This window comes from Dermacentor albipictus, chromosome 9, assembly GCF_038994185.2.
Source record: "Dermacentor albipictus isolate Rhodes 1998 colony chromosome 9, USDA_Dalb.pri_finalv2, whole genome shotgun sequence".
Taxonomy (NCBI): domain Eukaryota; kingdom Metazoa; phylum Arthropoda; class Arachnida; order Ixodida; family Ixodidae; genus Dermacentor; species Dermacentor albipictus.
The window spans coordinates 124492059-124514628 of record NC_091829.1 but is presented as its reverse complement, the minus strand read 5'-3'; the positions used below and the strand labels follow the sequence as shown (position 1 = coordinate 124514628).

General features: G+C 43.8%; 1 protein-coding gene across 1 annotated transcript in view; it reads right to left on the bottom strand.

The window, feature by feature from the left end:
* The window catches only part of Polr1A (RNA polymerase I subunit RpI1), a 304676-nt gene that overhangs the window by 175546 nt on the left and 106560 nt on the right, over positions 1-22570 (bottom strand). The window contains exons 11-12 of the mRNA XM_065452564.2: positions 7982-8090; positions 3417-3500 (exon numbers count right to left, since the gene is read on the bottom strand). Coding sequence (XP_065308636.2) covers positions 3417-3500; positions 7982-8090 — 193 coding nt within the window. The remainder of the gene's footprint in view (positions 1-3416; positions 3501-7981; positions 8091-22570) is intronic.

Below are 22570 nucleotides of genomic sequence, written 5' to 3'. Positions count from 1 at the left end.
TTCCAGACCTTAAAAGTGAATGCCAAATCAGTTTCTTAGCATGAGAATGAACTGAACACATCGAATACATACAACAAGCTAAGGTTTTCAATCGCTGCTTAAAATGAAGCGTTAACTGCATGTATTAGGTGCCTGTAGCCAAGGTTTTTAGTGCCTCAAAATCCAGCCCCTTGTCATTAGCAGACATACACCAATGACTGTTGCCACGAATACATTTTTACCAATTAACTGCTTAGCATTGCCTTAAAGAGTTACTAAAGAAAATAATATGTTGGGCTGTGTTATAAAGTACCACGGGATGAGGCTTAGCCAGATAAAAAAATAGGGTGCAGGAACGAAATACACGAGACTTCTTGCACCAACTCATTGTGATGTCATCAGTTTTGACAGAGCCTACTTGGGTCTATTTATTTGTTTACCGGTAAATATGGGCTATATCGTATTCTAAAGTAGCCAAAGGCAGGCACAAGGCACAAATATGAAAAAAAAAAGATACTCTGAAATCCGTGACATTGCCAGAGCTTGCGTTTGAGCGCAATATTCAGAAACTGGAAGTCTATAACTTTTTTTCTTGAACTAACTTCTTGCCACAAAATTAATTAAAAAAAATATGCTACACAATACTTTATTAGTCTAACTTGATTTAGTGCTCTTCTTGTTCATCGCCAGCCTATTTTAATGCCACTGCCGGACGAAGGCCTCTCTCAGTGACTTCCAAATGTCTTGCACTACCTCATTACAAGGTTTGTCCGCAAATTCCATATTCTCATCATGCCACCCAATTATCTGACATTCTCAACTGCACTTCCCTTCCCTTTGCACCCATTCTACAGTGAAACCTCTTTAAACCTTAGTTGGCCAGAGCTCCGAAAAAGTACGTACAAAACAGTAGTACTGCTTAACCGAAACAGCATGAGATCTCCCACTTCCCTGTCAAAAACAGAACTCCGAGAGAGTTTGATGAAAGGGGAAAGAACATGCAGCATTTATTCACTTCGCGCGAGAAAAGTGTTATTTTTCGTTTGATGCCGTGACGGCCTAGCAGCGATGACAGCAGCCTCAAACTTACTGAAGCTGCGAGCCAGCTTTCCAGCCAGCCCTCTCTTCTCGGCAAACACTCGCATGGCAGATTCCTCTTTGGCGTTGCATATTCCGCGACTTCTGCAGCGCTACCTAACTGCAGAAGTCGCGGGGCGACTTTTTCTTGCAGGGAGCTCTTCTCGTCACAACGATTGCATTCGTGAAGCTGACGTAAGTCATGAGAAGCTGACTTACATCAGCTTCTCATCACTGTCGCTAGGCGACGCTTCGGCTACAACAGAGGCAACAATGGCGAGAAATTGAACCTCGTAGCCTACATCTCTTCGCGGATGCAGCAACACTGCCGAGCAACTTCTTCCCATTCCAAATGCCACACACGGTAGTCAACAGTAAATCCCTGTCGCATGCCAGCACTGACTTCTTCGTTGCATGTTCCATAGCATGAACGGTGTCTAATTTTTTTCTTCTATGCAGGGCACCCGACGCCTTTTTTATCCAAGCTTCAGCATGACGCGAGTCCTTGCTTGCACAACGCCCCAATGCTCGACCCTAGCTCGACACTATCACATAGAATAAAGCTGTCTGGCACAGCGCCGAAATTAAGTTGATGTTGATGTGGCTTCACGCACAAACACACAGAGCGCTTGAAGGCCATTGTTCCGATCTCTAAGGCTTGTTGTTCTGCCAGGCCACCCGATGGAGACTGTGCACCGCCGTGTTTGTGCAATGAAAAGTGGAAACACTACGTGTTAACTGATACATATGCAATAACCTGGTACGGTTTATATGGATACAAAACACATTATGTTCAAAGGCCACTGAGTCAGGGATTTGACTTTACTACTTCTAAAATGATACTACTGTTTAAGCGGGTACAGTTTATGAGGGTTTTACTGTACAAGTCTACACTCTTAAGCAAAATTACACCCTATGGGTGTAATTTGCAGGAGGGGGCTACATGAACCAATAAAAAAAAAAGTGAACATGCAAATATATACAAGGGTCATGAAAAGCGAGAGTCAACAAGATACATCAAGTGGGTGGTTGAGACCAGTGGGAATTTCTAGGTAGGGTATTCCAATCATTGATTGTTTTCAGAAAAAAATTATATTTAAAAAGGTTTGTTCGTGAAAAGATCGGTTTTAAATACTGGCTGTGTTCGTGGCGAGAAATTCGAGATGTGTCCTTAACAATATAGCCGCACGGTTGTATTCCTAGTTTCCCATAGTAAAGCTGGCGAAAGAAATTTAATCTGGCAGTTTTTCTTCGATCAGTTAGTTGTTCCAAGTTTGCAGTTTCCAACGTACTGGCTGGGGAACGACGTCATTTGAAGCACCCATAAATGAAGCGCGCGGCTAACCTTTGAATTCTTTCTAGTTTTTCAATACCTACCACTGTGTGAGGATCCCAAACGATACTCGGATATTCTGTGAGAGGTCTAACGTACGTTTTATAGGCTCTTAATCTGAATGAGGATGTGGAGTCACCAAATTTAAACTTTAGAAATCTGAATCTTTTCCGGGCTGCAGAGGTGATATTGTCTATGTGAATATGAATATAATGAAATTCTCTATATAATGAACTGTAACTTTTCATGCCCTCTTGTCCATAGGACACCATGTATATAGAACCTCAATATAACTAAGTATGTTCATATGCAATTTCAATATAACGAAATTTCACTATTGCCACAATGGAATACCAAGACAGTAAATGGAAACTTCCACGGACGCAGAGGGTCAAATGATTCAATTACAAGTGGCTGCTTATGAATGCACCTCTCAAATCGCACGCCATGTGCTACGCACCAAGAGTGAGCGCTGAAGTGGAGCAGCATCATGTTCCTTATGAAGTCCAAGTACGATAAGATCCTATCATGTCCCGCACGCTGTGTGCTTTAGGTGTGAGTGAAAGCGTGCGCGGGTGCGATAAGGAAGATGGCAGCATCACGAGTGCCACCTTCCCAGGCGAACAAAAGGAAAGAAGGGGAGAAAGCTCGCGGTAATGTGATGAAGCAAGTGTGAGGGGGCGGGGAAGAGAGGGGTAAGTTGGTGCACGTCTCGACTTACGGGAGGCCTTGAGCCTTTGTCAAACATGTTCCCTGTGATGTGCCCCAGCAGAGAGTCCACAGAGCCTTCCGAAAAGTTTGTCAAACCAGTTCAGAAGAGTCCCTAAGTTCTGGTTTGGGTTCAGTTCCAAGATGGAAGAAAAATAACAGCTCAGTTCAGTTCTGATTCAGATGAAAATAACAGTACAGCTCCGGTTTTTCAATTCAGTTCTGGTTCAGTTTGATACCCTGCATGTCAATGCTGCCTTGGACACTGGCAGACTGCACATCTCATTCAACACAGAATGCACTACATGCCCACACTTGCCTTAGCTGGAATTTTGGCCTTGCCTTCAACCGTAGGAGGTGGCTTGCCATGCGGTATGCAGTTGAGCAGGACGGTTGACAGCACCTAGTCAAAGTGACATGAAATTTAGACGCCAAGAAAATGCAGACCAAGTTGAACATGCAGCGCTGTAAACAGAAAATACATCTATTGGCCTCGTGAGTGACCAATGATGGCATGATAAGTGGCACTTTGCTGACATCAGCAAGACTCACGTTCATTGTCTGCTATTCCACAGGTGGAACCTGCTGCACTTTCAATCATCTTCTCTCGCTTTCAATTGATTCATGTGTAGTGTGGCACTACTAAATTACTAATGCTGACATGCCCTGGCTGGTACATGTTGGAGTTAATTAAGAAGAGTAACAGCAGAAGAGACAGGACAAACAGAAGCTTAATGAAATGAAGTCTAGGCAGCTACCTACAATGCATCACTCCAAAGATGTTATCAGGCCCTCTTTAATCAGCGCAAAATACTAAGGCGTTACAGGGGCCAGCGCACACGTGAGATATACGAGGCTGTATGCATCGACAAAAAAGGCAACATGTACGTGAGTGCGTCATCGGTGTCGTTAAACTTAAAAAACAATGTATTTCTTTGAAGTGGATAATTGCACCCATATTGAGATTTTTGTTATTTTTGACATCATGTCTCATTCCTTGTGTCATAGTTTACTTTTTTGTCTGTTCCTCTCCTTTTTTCTATCACGCACCCGAATATAGCGTGGGTGCAGTAGAAATTGTTTGGCAGTCAGTGCTTCAGTTCCTTCTGTGCATCCTGACCCTTGCGCTGTCCCTGCATTAAACTTTTTTCTCAGATATTAACTGATGTGCTATTAGGCCAACAAATGTTATAGTTCTTTATCAAACTTCCATGAGACCAAAGCCACCACAACAAAAGAGCCAAACCACACTCTTACAACTCAATTGTAAAACGCTGCACACAATAAGACTTAAAACAACAGAATCTGATGAGCTTGACTTGTTTATTAGTTACATAAGTAAAACCTTATTCATACGTTTTGGAAAACAACGCTAGAAAAAACATTAACCGGGAAGGTGTACGACCAGAAGTAACTAAAAAAATGTGACAGACTTAACTATGGTTGACATCTACGTAACACGAGGCGTCACACAGATTGTTGCAGCCTGGGACGCGGTTTGTTGCTTTCCTATTGCATGGTGCTTTAAGAGGACAATGGGAAATCAAAATGAAATCAAGCTGGTGGGCGATGCCGGATGGTGCCGAAGCGAAATGTGATGGCCACATTGCACAGCCTACAGCAGAGAACGGGAGCACGCTTGGATTATCGCCTACTAGAAGCATGCAGTACGCTACCAATGGCACCACACACTACGCGCTGTAAAACAGATAGGTGCCGATGCTATCGCAATAGATTTGGTGGCGATAGCTGGGAATGTGGGATGGGACAGCCCGGCTGAAGATTTGCTCAGGCCGAAATAAGAAACTGCCGTATTTACACGATTGTAAGTCGACCACTTTTTTTAAATTTGAAAATCTGAAGTTGGGGGTCGACTTACAATCGAAACCAAAACATGGCACCGCCAAAAAAGCGAGACCAACGGGAGCTACAACGTAGCTGCAATTTTATGTTTGCTCTATGGCCCTACCCGTAGCTTTTCGCTATCCCGCATGTTTGTTTGCTTTTTGGAAGGGTTTTTCAACATGTTTGAGAGTTTTACAGTGCACACAACACTCATGAGGGAGTGTCGATAGTTGATGGAAGCGCCGCCGTTCCTTTCACGGCGGCACCCTCAGAATGGCGGCGCTTGCGGGGAGCATCGGTAGTTCATGGAAGAGCAGACACTGCTCGCGGGTTCCTCTTTACCTGTCAAAAGTGGGTTCATCAGGTTGCGGGTTTCTCTTTGCCTGTCAAAAGGCATTGGTTTGACGCGTTCCACTTGACCGCCGGCTACGTGCTACTTCTATGCTTCCTCAGTCGTCATGAGTGCTCCAGGCCCACTAATCATTCGGCGCTCGTTCACAGCAGTGTTCAAGAAGGCTACCAACCTTTACGCCGAAGAAACAAATCACTGCGCAGCGGGCTGCAAGTTCAATGTTTCTGAACGGGTGGTGCGAGAGTGGCGACTGCAGCGAAGCGAAATTTTCACCTGTTTACGGCAAGTGAGGAATTCCCCCGTGCCGAAGTCTGGACGCCTTCCGGAGCTGTAGGCTAAGCTTGCAACATACGTCGCTGAAATGCGCCATCAGTCCCTGCCAGTGAAGTGCGACATAGTCATGAAACAAGCCCGGATCTTCGCCTTTTAAGGACCTGCTCCGCCGTGAGTACAAGTGGCTGGCGCAGAAGACCACGAAATTACGCCAACCGGACCTGTCAAAAGAGCCTCCCTGACGGCTGCGTGTGGGTGGGTGCATTTGGCGTGGGCTGCTGTTCCACAAGATGTCGTGGCGTGGTCGTTTGCCAAATGTGAAATTTCACGGGACAACGAAGCGCTGTGGGACCGTAGCAACGATGACGCGATATGGGGGGTCGACTTACATTCGAGTTGATTTACAATAGTGTAAATACAGTGTATGCACCGTCGTTTTCACGTGAGACGGGCGGCTATATACTGTTCTTGATCGCAGGCGCCTCGCGCCTTTTTTTGTTCCCATAGATCTAGCAGCCGGAAAACGTATACGATCAGTCTGCAGCCGGGAATGGCAGCACATTTTGGTTATCAACTATTAATGTTGTGCACTATGCTTCCAACAGCACCACATGATGTGAAACAGATATGCGAAGATGCTTATCACAATAGGATTAGCAGCAATAGCTGTGAATGCCGCATACAACAACCCCGGAGATTTGCTGGAGGCGAAATGAGAAACCGAGTGCGTGCCGGCATTTTCACGTGAGCAGGGCAGGTGAGTATTGCGGTGAAGCTGCCTCAGCGGACAGCTATGTACTGTTCTCGATTGCATGTGCTTCGCACATTTTCTTGTTTACACGGGATCTAGTGGCCAGGAAGCGCATCGTACAATCGCAGTTTGGCGATTTACTGAACGTTGGTGCTGAAAAATCTTATGTTCTGGGAACGTATGAACCAGTAAAAATGAGCACGACTCTATTGGGTCATTTCCTGTGTTCTCGATTGCGAAAGTTGATGCTGGGAAAACATACGTAACGGGAACATATCAGAGTTCTACTATATACATATAATATAAATGCAACCCAGATAATGCATAGGGGAAATTATTTGTTATCATTAATCAAAATGTAAAAATAGTATGGAAAGGCTATATAGGGTAAGGTAAAGGTAACGGTGAAGGGAAATTAAAGTAGACAAAAATATAACTTTGCAGATGGGGCCAAACTCCCACATCGCACAATCTTCTTGTCCGGGGCATTTGCGTATGTTCACAAGATTGGCCCTGGAAGCCAGCACCGCTGATGGCCAAGGCAGTGCACGTGGAGCATACTGTTTTAACCACCCGCAACACACAGTGCGAGAGCTCAAGAGCAGGCCAAAAAACCATCGCATGCTACCTCATGGCATCAGAGCTGTCAAAGTCAAACTCCTCACTATACAGTGAACAAAAATAGGAGAATCCAAGGAGCTCGAGTTTTCATTCGTTGCAACTGTGTGACCTGTCCTTACTGTTTCTACTAAATAGTTGCAATCACACAACCCTTCTTTGTGTTACTTTTGCATTTCAATTTAAGATGACAAATAATTTCCCACATAGTTGCAACTATGAATGAGTAGCATTGCACAGCTTTGGAACTGAGGAGCGACCTTGCAGCTCATTATTGTTACAAGAAAGCTTAGTGATGGCAATGTAGAAGCAATGTTGCGAAGGTTAAAGATGGCAAATGGCGAGAGAAAACTGGCTAGTTGTCTGGACCACACAGTGAAGACACCAAGCAATGTTGCTGCAGGCAGAAAGCACGTAGAAATATCTCAACATTGGCGATGGAACTGACCCACTGTCCATCAGAGCTGGCCTACTTACCCCAAGGTCAAGAACTTTTAATTTTCATGTTGTGGCCTTCTTACGATTTGCTACCGGTGGTCACGGTTGTAGTGAAATGATGAACTAAAATTGAAGCCTCAATCCACAAAGCCTAATGTGTATGTGTGTATGTATGTATGTGTGTGTGTGTGTGTGTGTGTGTGTGTGTGTGTGTGTGTGTGTGTGTGTGTGTGTGTGTGTGTGTGTGTGTGTATATATATATATATATATATATATATATATATATATATATATATATTGCTGTGCCAAGCTTTATACCTGAATATCTGGTAACTTAACTCAAAGACCATAGTAGCATTTTTAATAAGCTGGAGTGAGTTTTCAATAGTGGATAATTCAGCAAACTAATGCCTGCATGACAAATTACTATGCTAACTGTTTTTTTATTCACAAAACATTGCATTGTTTTTTTAGCGTGCATGTACTCTTCTTGGTTTTAGAAACAGAAATGAACAAGCCATTGTAATTTTCTTTGATGTGGAATGGTGTTTGGGCATTGTAGTGTTAATGGCACCTACTGCCCCCTTCAAAACACAGCGATGCCTACCTGTTTGCCTGTCCATAGTGCCTGTGGCTTTTGGACGGCCGGTGGCAGGAGCTTGATGGCCATCTTGACAAAAGTCAGGGCTCCAAAGACGAGCTGGTTGTAGTCCTCTCTGCCAACAACACACAAATTAACATGTTCACAGCTGTTTATGAGGCTATCTAAGCGATATACACATGTGACAGCTCAATTCCAAGGTGTAAACCAATCTCGCCACAAATATCACCATACCCACACCACAGTATCTGCATTTCTCCAGCAAAAATTGAATGTGAATCGCACTATCTGGGTCTACAAATTGTGTGAAGAAACGGGACTTAAACAGAAGTCACACTTTCGCGTGAAAAGGCATAGCATTGATAGCAACAGCAAAGTACAGTCAAACCTCGATATATCGAACACAGGTATATCAGCACAGATGTATCGAATTATTGCATATATCGAACACTTTCCAGATCACCTGGAAAAATACATGCATTTTTAATTTTTATTTCAAACGTGGTCCGAAGTAAAATGGATATATCAAACTCAGCCATCCGAAACCACATGCACTCTGTTGACAGACGGCGAGCTTTCCCGCAACAGCCTCGAAAATAGCGATGAGCATTTCCGACTGCTGCAGACTACAGCTGCACATATCTACTGTGCCAAGGGCGCCATTTGAACGTAGCAGCATATGCACACGGCGGCTTGGCTAGTTCGACAACCTCAATGACGCATTGCATTTGCCGTACTGACTCCTCCTCGGTGCCGAGCTCTGCACCTGCCACACCTCACAAGAACTGGCAGTTTGCATCCACAAAGACGCCCCTCAGCGCGCGCTCACTGGGCTCACTCATAGACACCTTGGCAGTTAATACTTTGTTATTGACAGTGTTTCAAAATGCTTCGATTGACACACGTGGAGGTCACGGTGGAAGTAGCAGCCAAACGAAGACGCTGCCGAGGTTGATCCCGCAAGCACTAATGTCGCCCCGCTCCCGACCTCAACTGGTGCTATAGCTGCTTTGGCCGTTCTACACCTCTACTGTGGTGCAATAGAGGGCACCGGCCTATCACTTGTGGACCATTTAGACTATGTTGAGGACTCTGTGTTCAAGCACGTGGCTGCCATTAAGAAGCAGGCTACACTACTGCAGTACTTCCAGCCAAATAAATTAATACTTTGTGTGAAGCTTCGAGTAATTACTGCACCACGATTGGGGTGCCATTGGGGATTGTTGTTCAGAGTGCGCGATTGGCCTAGACTGAACCGACTTCGCACGGCCGATGAAGTCAGCGCAGCCTACGTTAGTTGCGTGCGATGCAATCGACCGCACACTCCCAGCCAATGAAATCGGCACGGCCTAGGCCTATTGCACGTGGCGCAACCATACGCATTCTCCGAACAACAATCCCCGATTGGGCCCTTGGTTCATTGATTGATTTGCAGAAGCTTTTGACAAGTTTTTTACGTGATGTTATATATCGAATTCTGGTTATGTCGAACTGTTTCGTGACCACTGCGCTGTTCAAAATATCGAGGTTTGATTGTATTAGGCAATTACATGAGGTAAGTGCCCAGTTTTATCGGCCATACAAATTGCAGTAAACTACGGCTTAGTAATTAAACAATCATCGTCACACATGCCCAGACTAACATTAGTAGGTCTCACTCTATGCCACAACGCTGGCATGATGAGCTCTAACAGCAGTGAGCATGCGTACTTGTCCCAAAGCGAAAGTGTTGTGCTGCCCCTTGCTTCAACATTCAAACAATGCCACATCTCCGAATCTCAGATAACAGGACCTTCAACACTTGGTGTGCAAGAAAATAGTGTGCTTAAAGACACCAGCTGCAGTTAAACTTCGGCACAATGAAGTCAGTAAAATTGGCACTTGATTATGTCAAAATTTTGCTACATTAAAATTCAACCTTTTATGCAAAGTACAGTTGGCAACCGATTTTATTTTTACATGAAAAGGGCCACAAGAAATGCCATAATAATCAGGCAGTACAGAAAAAACTAACTTTAGTAACAAAAAGAAAGCCACTGTAGTTGAAATTGAGAGTCTGCGACCACTTTTACAACCTGATGCCTAACCGATGATGTCTAGTCTTTACTAAGACAGGAAAGCAAAAAAAAAAAAAGGCAGGTCCCACGCACTGTGGTGATCGGGGTAAGCAAAGGTCTCGTCGCATCCATTCTGCTGCTGTGGCTTGCCAGCACAACCTCGGATGCTGCCCACCGAATGCTATGTTCACCGAACCGCACCACACAGTGTGATCAACGAAGCATCAAAATTTTTCAGATGCTGCAGAAAAGCTTTGCTTCAAAATCCCATGGAAGCGAGGCAACAACAAGAATTACAACAACTTTGATGCCAGACACCACATTTTCTGTCTTGAGGCACTGCGAGTGCATCATGTCTGAAAAATCCAGCAAGATCCAGTACTGCATCAAAAATTGCGGTCACCATCATGCATTGGTTCAACAGGATATTTATTCAGCTTTATCACGGTTTTATCACAGAAATCCTAGAGCACTGTTTCATGGCAAGAAGCTCCCGAAAGTGTGAGAAGCTCCGAAAACTCGCTGGCAACTTGCATCCAAAACTTGTTGCAGGAACAGCACAGTCACTGAAAACACATTTACTGCTGTAAAAGTAGTCTATCGGTTTCAATGTTTTCAATTGTACTCTCTGGGAATCTGTCCCTTTCTACAAGTCGAAGGCAGCTTCTTTTGACTTCAAGATCATGGAGAACTAGTCCTCTGAAACGAGCGACGACATCCCTTTTCTCAAGGATCGAGATCGCTTGCAGGATAAAGGACTCTGACAATACCTTTGTCATCAAGCGACAGGGCGTTGCACCTACTAGTTCCACCCTACCACTACTTATGTTTATCACTGTCACTGCTACACAAGGCAGCGAGGAGCACTAGTGGCAACAAAAACTCCAAATCGGGCGCTGAAAGAAGGTGCACGCAGAATACAGAACTATATGAACGTTCAGTGAAACGAACTTATAACAAAGTTCCATTGCCAAGAAAATTCTGCTGTTATAACCAGTAATTGTTACAACTCGGTTGCATGAAAAAAATAAACAGATTGGACAGACATCAAAACATTATAATTAGAAAGAAGAAAACACAGTCAAACTCAATAGTGCATAACCAGCTTCGACAACAGAGTTGAACCCTGCGATAACAAAATAGGCAGGGAAAGCAAGCAAAATTCACTTTCACAAGAATTTCGTTCCCGTGAAACGAGAAGCACAGACAGGAAACGTGCTGCAAAATTAAACTGTAACATCAAAGCTTATCTTTAATTTTAATGTCCCCATGCACCAGTCAGCGGTGGGGGCACTGCCTTGGAACAGTATTCTCGGTCAAACGCTTTTGGAGATAACTGATCACTTCCGCAACATTTTGCGTAAACTCATGCTCGAAGCTCGCGAAAGGCATAGGCATTGCAATAGCTATTTGCAATATTACAAAGTGTGCCCCATGCTTCACCGATAGCTTTCTGATAAATGTCTGTAGACAACAGCATTCCAGACGATGATTTGGCTGCCACACCCTCAGTTCATTTGCTTTGAGAGATACGATCAACTTCGTGAGATTTCGCATAACTTCACAACGGATGCATCGCCTGTAGTCGCCGAGGCGTTCGGTTCCGAGTTGCGCGAAACCTTAGGAAAAGGATCGTATCCCCAAAAATGATCGACCAAGAATACAGTCCCATGGGCCCAGCTATGCCCAGTGGCGCCGAATCCACATGTGATGCCTGTTGGGTGTTCAATTGTGATGCGTCCATGCCCATTTGAAACTGGCGATCAAAAAACAAGTTGGCAGCCATAGCATGCTTCCTGCGACAGATGTTGCTTCTGGCACTCTCTCTTTCTTTTTTTTTTTTTTTAACAAAAATGATGGTGCCCTTGCAAGCATGCTGCGACAGTATTTATACAGTATCATAAGAAGCCAACAAACACTGACACCAAGGACAACATAGGGGAAATTACTTGTGCTTAATAAATGAAATAAAGAAATGATAAATTAATGGAAATGTAAGTGGATGAAGAAACAACTTGACGCAGGTGGGGACCGAACCTACGACCGAAATGCGAAGGTTGTGGGTTCGGTCCCCACTTCGGCAAGCTGGCTAACATTCATAAATACGCAAGAAAGTGGATGGTGAAACAGCGCCGCGGTAGCTCAATTGGTAGAGCATCGCATGCGAAATGTGAAGGTTGTGGGTTCGGTCCCCACCTGCAGCAAGTTGTTTTTTCATCCACTTACATTTCCATTAATTTATCATTTCTTTATTTCATTTATTAAGCACAGGTAATTTCCCCTATGTTGTCCTTGGTGTCAGTGTTTGTTGGCTTCTTATGATAAGATTAATAAAAATCGGGCCCATCGGTTAACCCTTCTTTGACAGTATTTTATGCAATTCAAGCAGAGAGAAAATGTATTTAATGTACTGGAGAAGAACAAGCAGCAGGCACTGCTTCAAGAAAGACGACGACAATGAGTGGTTGGAAGCCTTATGCCTGTGTTGCCTAAGCTGTGTGACCTCTCGCTGTGGTGCTCTGTTACCTGAAGGTTTCATCGATTAAACTATAACGCCTCGTGACAATAGGTACTTTTTGTACTCTATTTGCATTACACAAGTAGAAAATATGATTTCTAATGTTCCAGCTAATTTCAGTAATGAGTGATAGCAGTTCAGTGATGTTTAATTGTCAAGAGATACAGAATGCATCGAATCTTACGAGATTGACGCAATAGTTCTGTGGACACCCACAAGGTGGAGAGAAGTAATAAAGGCAAAATCAGACATCCACCCGTTCGTAGAAATTGCTACAAAAAAAACCCATACGGGTTCCTCAAAAGAAAAGCCTTACAGTTGAAGAAAAATTCATCCTGGTCCGGAACTTGAACTCGGGACCACCACCTTTCCAGGGCAGCCGCTCTACCATCTCAGCTAACCAGGAATTTAGCAGATGGCAGGGCGAAGCCGAATTTGTCAACTCGAAGCAAAGGCAAGAGTTTGACGTAATAGTTCTGCGGACACCCGCAAGGTGGAGAGAAGTAATTAAAAAAGTAAAAATCAGACATGTTCCCATTCGTAGCAATTGCTACAAAGTAAACCCATACGGGCTCCTCGAAAGAGACTTCATGTTTGCTCGTGTGCGCGTGGTACCATGCTTGTTAATTTAGTTTGTAAGCGAATGTTTAAAAATTTATAGTCTATGAAACAACTATCCTTACTTTTTGTATGGCTGTCAACTACCGTATTTACTCGCACAATGATCGCACCCTTGAATTTTGTCATCAAAATTCAATTTTTTTTATTTCCCGTGTAATGATCGCACTCCGAACTTGCCACAGCGATATGTCGTGAGCCAAGCCTAGCTAATAATAATCGCGCTTACCATCTGTCGAATGCTATGTGAACGACTCTTCAAGACAAACCAATCGGTCTGCACACACCAAACATTCTTAAGCAGTTGCCCCATTTCATTCCTTTCAGCACTTTCATGACAAAAAAAAAAGCTACAACCAAACTGCCTTTATTATGTGTAAGCTTTATAATGGTTATGGTCAACAACAACAAAAAAGGCGCCTTTCGATTCTTCTCGTCTGCACTCGTAGGCACACAACAAACCGTGAGCGGCAACGATGGCACCTACGTTTACACTGATAAGTTAGAAATGTACCCGGTTCATACGCTGACGCTTGTAACACAGCTAAGCTATTCCTCACCCTTAGCGGAAACGTGCCATATTAGGATAGTAGCGAAGACTAATGCCACAGTTTTCGCAGCATGCCCGCCATGTGTTTCTATGTTACTGCCAGCTAAGCGCGCCCATCTGTTTCTGTCCCCTCAAAGTGGACATGGCTATGTTATTTTTTATTTATTTTTATTTATTTATTTATTTATTTATTTATTTATTTATTTATTTATTTATTTATTTATTTACATTACCCCTATGTAATTTATTTACATTACACTTATGTTATTGCCGCAAACTTGCCGATATTAACAATATTATTCATTACTGATACGGAAGAAACTGTTTCAATGCACGTAATGTACTCACGAGAAGAATCACGTTTGGCGCGTTCGACTTGCTCCGGCGGCCACCATTTTTGTTTTGGTGTCCCACACTACACACAGTAGCAGCCGCCCATTCGTTGGCCTGTTGTCATCCACAGAAAATGCGGGATGAAAAAAAAATTTTTTTTTTTTTGGCGGCAAATTTAACTCGCATAATGATCGCACCCCTGAATTTGTGTCAATTTTTTTCTTGCAGAAAAGTGCGATCAATATGCAAATAAATACGGTAATTTGCTATCATAATCGATGCTTCGCCTTTCGCACGAAACTGCGACTTTTTTATTTATCGCAACTTCAGTGTATTGGGAGTAAATCTGTTTTTCCGGATGAGAGAAAGTTGTATTTCTGTAGTTCTGTAAGAATGAGGCGCACAGGACTGTAAAAGACTGCTTTTTTTTTTGGTCACGGAAAACGGGTGCGCATTACAATCAAGGGCGCATTAGAATCGAATAAACACGGTATGTGGACAATTGTCATACTTCACCTGCATGCAGAGGATAACCTTGATGATACTACTAATTCCATTCTAGAAATGTTTGAATCCGCCTCTGGAGGTCTCACTTTCAGCCATGAGTTGGCCAGTGACAACAGTTCCTGGACCTAAAACTTCATTTCGTCACTAAACACATCTGTTGGTCTTACAAGCCGAGGACAAAGAAGACCCCGCTGCCGTTTAACGCTCGCATTCAAAGCTTGTTAAGCGCGCTGCCACCCCAGCCTGCAAGTCCGCCCTGGAAAAATCCTGCGAAATACAATGGAAGCTAGTTTCAATCAGCATGTACAGCGCTTCCTTTCGGCTGGATATCCGGAGAATTTAATCACCAGCGCATGTGAAAGTCTCTTGCAGAAACTAAAAGATTGCAAAAACCATAATGAGAGTTTCAACAAAGATAAATTCAGTTTATGCCCTACATTCATCGCGTTTCACACATAAAAAAGCGGCGAGCCGTTACGGGGTCAAGGCCATCTTCTCGGCTCCACGTAAACTCGGCAGAGTGTGCCATTTGGTGATGCAAGGAAATAAGTGCAAGCCTCAGTGCACAACAACGCACAATAAGCAGTTCAATGAGTGTATTTGTGGGGTTGTTTATTTCCCTCACCTGTGACAGGTTCTGCATCGGACAAACGGGTATATGTGTTTCAACTAAAGGGCACGTGAACATAACTGCAATGTAAAGAATGACGCAGGAGGCACCTTAGCCCAGCATTGCAAAGGATGTAAAGGTAAAGGTGAGGGTAAGCAAAAGACGCCTTGCAAGCCGATTTGGGAAAACACTACTATTTTGCTCAGATCAAGAAACAAGACGGAAAGGGTGACTGTGGAGGCATTTCACATTACGATCTCAAGTTTCCAAGACATGGTGCAAACCATTTGCTTGTGACGGTGACCTTATGGTCATGGAGTGAGATAGTGTATTTATTCTAATGCGCCCTCGATTATACCGCACACCCGTTTTCCGTGACAAAAGAAAGACAGAGAACTGGAAAAGGAACCCGCCCTCAAATGTAACGCACACCTGTTTGCCATGACTTAACCTTTCTCTCATTTGGAAAAACAAAGATTTACTCCCAATACACTAAAGTTGTGATAAATAGAAAAAGTCACAGTCTTGCCCAAAAGTCGAAGCATCGATTATGATAGCAAATTAGTAGACAGCTATACGAAAAGTAATGATAGCAGTTTTATTGGCCATATAAACTTTTAAACATTCGCTAACTAAATTAAAAAGCATGGCGACACGCGTGCACAAGCAAAAGATAAACATGTCTCACTTAGTGACCGCGGAAACTCTTATCAAAACACTGGAGTGAGGAAGTGTTGTAGCAGGAGCAAGCAAATTGAACTTTGTGCAGCCTCTCGCTTCAACGCAAACTAAGCAACGAGACCACAGTGCAGTGCGCCCAGATGCGTAGACTGGGTGCCCAGATGCGTCTCCGCTGCTGATCACTTTCAATAAAGGAGCCACGCAGCCGTGCCATACGCAGCAGCTACCAGAGTAGAACATCTCTTCTGTTCGCGCCAGTCCCGCATGCAAGTTTTAGAAACTCCAAACGTCCATGATGTGGCCCGATTTCTGTCCGTGCCTGTACACATGATCCCATTCCTTTTATTTGTGGCATCGGGATAAACACTCAGCGTGCCTTCGCAGTCAACACTTCCATGCTGCAAACGCAGAAAACAGCAAGACGGATGGTGTACTAACCTAAACACACGTACTATAGCACATAGAGGAAGCTATGACAGCTAGGCTCAAAGTGCATACGAGGCGGACATGTTGAAATCACGATGGCGATATGATAACGCAGATTTAGGGTCATACCCTATTCTAACACCTACGCAATTTGTTGACCCATTTTATCGGAAAAAAGTGCATGTTAGAGTGCACTTTTTGAACTGTAGTGAACCTTAACATGAGTGCACATTAGATTCGAGTAAATACGGTATGGTTATGTTGCATGACATGGATCAAAATATGAGCCGTACTTCGCGGAGTCAGCTCATTGCTATCGCTAACTTTTTTTTATTTCCTCAGGATGAATATCCGTATCTTTTTACACTTTTGTTTAAATTGTGGGTGCCAATTGATGACAGCTACGGGCACTAAGTGCCATCAGCCATGGCGGCCTAGATTTACGGCGTCTCACATTGCAGCATATGCTAATCTATCGGATGTCATGAGCCACGTCAATGCATTGTTCTCGATGGTATGCGCTTGGCATGTGCTGATGCTCATAACCACGCTATTCTGCCCGACTATCTTTGATTTGTTTTTAGGTGCTTACTGACAAGGTACTCTAGACCAGGAATGCCCTGGGAAACTGTCAAATCGTTTTTATTGCTGAAACGTTAAAACCTCAAAGTAACGAAATTTGCGATTTATCAAATTTTTTGGCTGCAAGTACGGGTTATATTGAGGTGTGACTGCACTGAGGTTAAAGATACACAGTGTTACATGAACATCAAGTTATCAAAAGCTAACTACTTTGTTTAGATCAAGGTTTTTATTATATTGAAGTATCTCAGTACAGCCTTTCTCCTGGCACTCACAACATCCATGGTGGTGCCAGAGGAGCAGAATAACATTGGGCGCACACAAAGATGGCATGCGTCCCGCCACCGTTCTTTCCAGGTCACGCTCACACACTTGCTCTCAAACCCACAGCATATGGCTTCACAGGCCGCTCATCCTCCTCACAGTTGAGTTCTTATTTGGGATAGCATGGCAACAATGATAATAAAAATGCACCTGGAGTGTGTCTAAAATTGCTATTGCAATAAAATACTAAATAGAGGTGGGCGCATACCAAATTTTCTGAATATGAATCGAACGTGAATACAGTGAAATTTTGATGTAACGAACTTCAGCCAACCGTGGCAAATTGTTATTCTGAAATGTTGTTACAGTGAAATGTTGTTTAGTATATCAAATTTTCTGAATATGAATCGAATGTGAATACAGTGATATCTTGATGTAATGAACTTCAGAGGATTGCGGCAAATTGTTATTCTGAAATGTCATTATAGTGAAAGCCTAAAAATTAATAACTTCGCCCATAGACCCATCGGTTGTCACCGTATGAGCTATCCCAAAAAGCATCCCTGTTGGCTTTCAGCCTATGCTGTAGCTACCGAAAACGTCAACATTGGCTCCTGCCCCGTGCTGCTGTTATTTTCCATAGATTCCGACGCCACACACCATCGCAGCACCACATACAGTATAGAGTGACGAGTGCAAAACAAACGTTGACACCGAGAAAAACGCAAAGAAGCTCTATGTCCCCTGTCAAGCGTAGTGTTTCTTTTTGTTTATTTTTCACATTCCTTGCCATGGACACTGCAACTGCCTCGCTTGAGGCAGACACCTCAACTATTCCAAATTGCAAGCGCGTGTCAACGACATCATCCGAAAAGTGCGACCGTGTGGCATCCTCCTGAGCACGGAGGTTGCATTTCTCTACACATGTAGCTGGTACAACCGCAGAAAGAACCCTAAAAGAAAGAAGAGACGTGCACAGAAAGGGCCAGAAAAGGAAGAGGCGCGCCTCTTTTGCTAGGTTACACTTATTTGTCTGGGCGAAGTATGCACTCGCAACACTTTCGGGCATTCTTTTTTTTTTCTTTTTTCCCCTCCAGCGCCATCTTAGGTTATCCAAACACATGCACCACGGTGTCCGCTTTCTGCGCCTTGTCGTCTGCTAGCCTACTATTCTGGCTCCCATAAAATATACACAGAAAATTTACAATGCCCAGATTTCAGAGTGCAGTCGACTCTCGTTACAACAGATGCTGATAACCAGACAAAAAATGCCCGTTTTATTCGAGGTCTGTAATATCCGAAACACCTCACTTACGAAACTTTGGTCACAATGTCTAACAAAGTTATTACAAAGAGTGAGTGATGAACATTCAAAGCAAAAACAAACAAAAAAAGTTGCAGTTTCACCCGAAAGGTAAAGCATCAATTGCTATAGCAAACTTGTAGACAGCTATGCAAATTGAAGATTTATCGGCCATATAAGGCTGTAAACATTCACTTACTAACTAAATTAACAAACACGGTGTCACGCGCACACAGGTAAACATGAACACACCTCGCTGGATGACCGCAAAAAGTTGCTGTCAAAACGTTGGTGTGAGGAAGCACGGCAGCGAGCGAATTGACACTCATCCTGTCTGTTAATTCAACGCACACGAAACGTTGTAAGCCCAGCGCATGCGAAGCTACTGGCACTGGGCTTACCTGGTCCACATCGCAGATCACTTTCAAGATATGGCACCCGCACGGCCGAGCCATAAGCAGCAGCCACTAGTTGTGCTTGAAAGAGCACTTTTTTTGCTCCACAATGCCCCAAACAGCGAAGTCCAATAGACTGAGATCGAGGGAATTGGACAGCCAAACATCCTTCATCCAGAAGCCTGGAAGGTTCGCCTCAAACCCCTCAAGGGTCTTTTAATGCAATGGGCAGAGGCCCAGTCTTGCTTCAGTCGCCCATCAATGTTTTCTGCATTCTCTTGAACCCAGGGAATGACGCTGCCCTCCAGGATCAGCTTCCGGTAGGTTTCAGCATCGATTTTGATCCCTTTTGGGATCAAAATGCCAAGGCCCGAAATTCCAGTCCAAACTATGATGCTCTCGTTGAAAATGGTTTTATTCCACTCCCACAGTTCACTGAGAACCCTTCAACAGCGATTCTCGGTGATTCTGGAAATTCCAAGCCGGTTTGACCACGAAAACCTTCTTATCAGTGAACAGAATCCGGTACAGAAGTTCCCAACTTCTCAACTATTTCATCTTGCAGCACTTTTGCAGTCTGCACGCTTTCGCCTAGTGTGTGAGCAGCTGTTCTATCTCTGGCATGCACACCTGAAATCCGAGACCCCCTTTGGCGAATAGCTGCACAGTTGAGTTGCCATATCTGTACTCCATAATTATTTCATTTAAATTAGGTACCATGCCTGTACTGGCTTATAGTCCAAAAAAGACAGTTAACTATCAGGAACAGGAATCAGTTTTGCACACAATACCACCAAGTGTTATTAAAGAACTGCACAGGAAGCCTATTATCATCTTTAGAGCGTGGTTGCAAACAAGCTTTCCAAGAATGCATTGCTGCTGTATGGAATGTAGTTTTACAACAACGCTAAATAAACATGGTTTTAAACCAAACTCGCTCCGTGATGCAATCTCTATGGAAAATGTGAGCAGAATTCAGCCAGGGGCGACCGCGGCAGGAACAGAGCCGTACATTGTTTACAAGTGCAAAATGTCCAAACCATGTCTGACTGATCGAAGAAGGCAGTACTGTAGGTTAAAGAAGGCATACAATTCCCAACTTTCTAGCATTTATCGCCGCAGCATTCCCAGAAAAACTACGAGGTCAGTCACCCCTCTTTCCTCCTCCTTATTAGCTCTATTATAACCGCTGTCCAAAGCTGAAGGGTGGAGACACCATTGGGCGCTTTCAAGGTCGCTTCCTTTGCATGAGGCTCAGAGCGGTATCGATACGACGATAGGACTCACCATTCTGGATACCCAAGAGCGCTAGCTTTCGGACGCCAAGAGACACGCATACGCGACGAAGGAATGATACGCGACCGGGGCCCTCCCGGTAAGTGCTGAAAACTTTTCCCTTTTTTATTTTTATAGCAAGTGTTAAGTGCTGCTCAATTTCAGCAAAAATATATCGTGCACCTAGGTGTGTTTAAGAGTGATTGCGTGCATGAGGTTTGGGAAACAAGATGTTAGGACCAGGAAGAAATGATACTATATTGTGCAGCCTATGACGATCAGCAAAACCCACAAAGCCCAGACAAATCAGCTGATCTCTTAGGCCTGTAAGGGCCTCTGGGCTGCACTTTTCGGCGACACGGTAGCTTAGCCACCTGTGGGATTATCTTACTGAGCTACGTCGCATGCTCGGCTGCGGTAGTTGCATGTTCAAATCCCCCCCCACGCCCCCCCCCCCCTTTTTTATTCTATGATGGTCTATCTGAATATGACATCCTCCAGTGCACTACATTTGCAGTTTTGGAGCGGCACCTGACACTGACGAAAGATGCCGCGAGCAATTGGGGCTATACTAATCCAGGTACAACCAAATTAGGAAGGCCCACTAAGCTTGAACAAAGACACTCCCTCACCAAAACAGGAATTGGCCTCCCTGGTGCAGTATTCAGCCACAACCTCCCCAAAGATATCTACAATGATGATGACATAGAGGTAATGAATGAAACTGTAACGAGGCTGCCTTCAGAGTCAGCAAGTGAAATGAGATGCAAGGCACCAAGGCATACAGTAGGCAAGCTTTTCCAAATAATAAAGGACCTCATAAAGAAATGACGAAGAATGAAAGTTTCCAACTCAAGAGATAAGATAGAATTCGCAGAACTGTTAAAACTGATCAACAAGGCGAAAATAACTGATATTCGAAATTATGACATGAGAAAGACTGAGGACGCCTGAAATCAATGAGAAGGGAAACTTGGCATAGGACAAACCAAGATGTATGCACTGAAAGATAAAAGCAGGGGTAATATCATCAGCAATCTTGAAGGTATAATATAATTCTTTACTGACCTGTACAGTACCCAGAGGACTCAAGTGTACTCTATTCGAAACAATAGTAAACAGTATACAGAAACTATTCCAATAGCTAGAGATGAGGTCAGAAGGGCCTTGCAAGACATGAAACAGGGAAAAGCGGCACGAGAAGATGGAATAACAGCCGATTTAATCAAAGATGGAGGAGACATAATGCTTGAAGACTGGCGGCTCTCTATACAAAATGTCTATCAACTGCAAGGGTTTCAGAAAACAGGAAGAATGCAAACATTATACTAATCCACAAAAAGGGAGACATTAAAGAACTGAAAAATTATAGGCCTATTAGCTTACCCCCCCAGTATTATATAAAATAGTTACCAAAATAATCTCCAATAGGATAAGGGCAACGCTGCACTTCAGTCAACCAAGGGAACAGGTGGGCTTCGGGAAAGGATTCTCTACAATGGATCACATCCATGTCATTATTCAGGTTATCAAAAAATCTGCAGAGTACAATAAGCCTCTTATGTGGCTTTAATAGATTACGAAAAAGCATTTGATTCAGTAGAGATACCAGCAGTCTTAGAGTCATTGCACAATCAAGGAGTACAGACCACTTATGTAGATACCTTGGAAAATATCTACAGAGATTCCACAGCCACCTTAATTCTACACAAGAAAAGTAGGAAGATACCTATAAAGAAAGGGGTCAGACAAGGGGGCACAATCCCTCTGATGCTATTCACTGCGTGCTCAGAAGAAATATTCAAACTATTAAACTGGGAAGGTTTAGGAGTAAGGATCGACGGCGAATACCTCAGCAACCTTCAGTTTGCCGATGACATTGTTCTATTGAAGTTCAGTGTTTGACGGAAGCCCGTCTGGTCATTATTTTACCTGTGAACAAGGCTCCCGTGTGGGAGCCGAAACGTCTTCTTTTCTTTTAAATCTTATTTGGTCGGCGAAGTGCCCCGGGTTTTTGTTTACCTTTTAACAACATTGTTCTATTCAGCAACACTGCAGACAAGTTAGAACAGATGATTGAGGACCTTAACAGAGAGAGTGTAAGAGCGGGGTTGAAGGTTAATATGCAGAAGAAAAGGATAACGATGAACAACTGGGCAAGGGAACAAGAGTTCAGGATTGCCAGTCAGCCTCTAGAGTCTGTGAAGGAGTTCATTTACCTAGACCAACTAATCACAGGGAACCCTGACCATGAGAAGGAAATTCATAGAAGAATAAAACTGGGTTGGATTGCATATGGCAGACATAGTGAGCTCCTGACTCGAAGCTTACCATTATCATTGAAAAGGAAGGTATACAATCGGTGCATTTTACTGGTGATGACATATGGGGCAGAGACTTGGAGACTGACAAAGAAGCTTGAGAACAAGTTAAGGACTGCGCAAGGAGCGACGGAACGAAGAGTGCTAGGCACAAT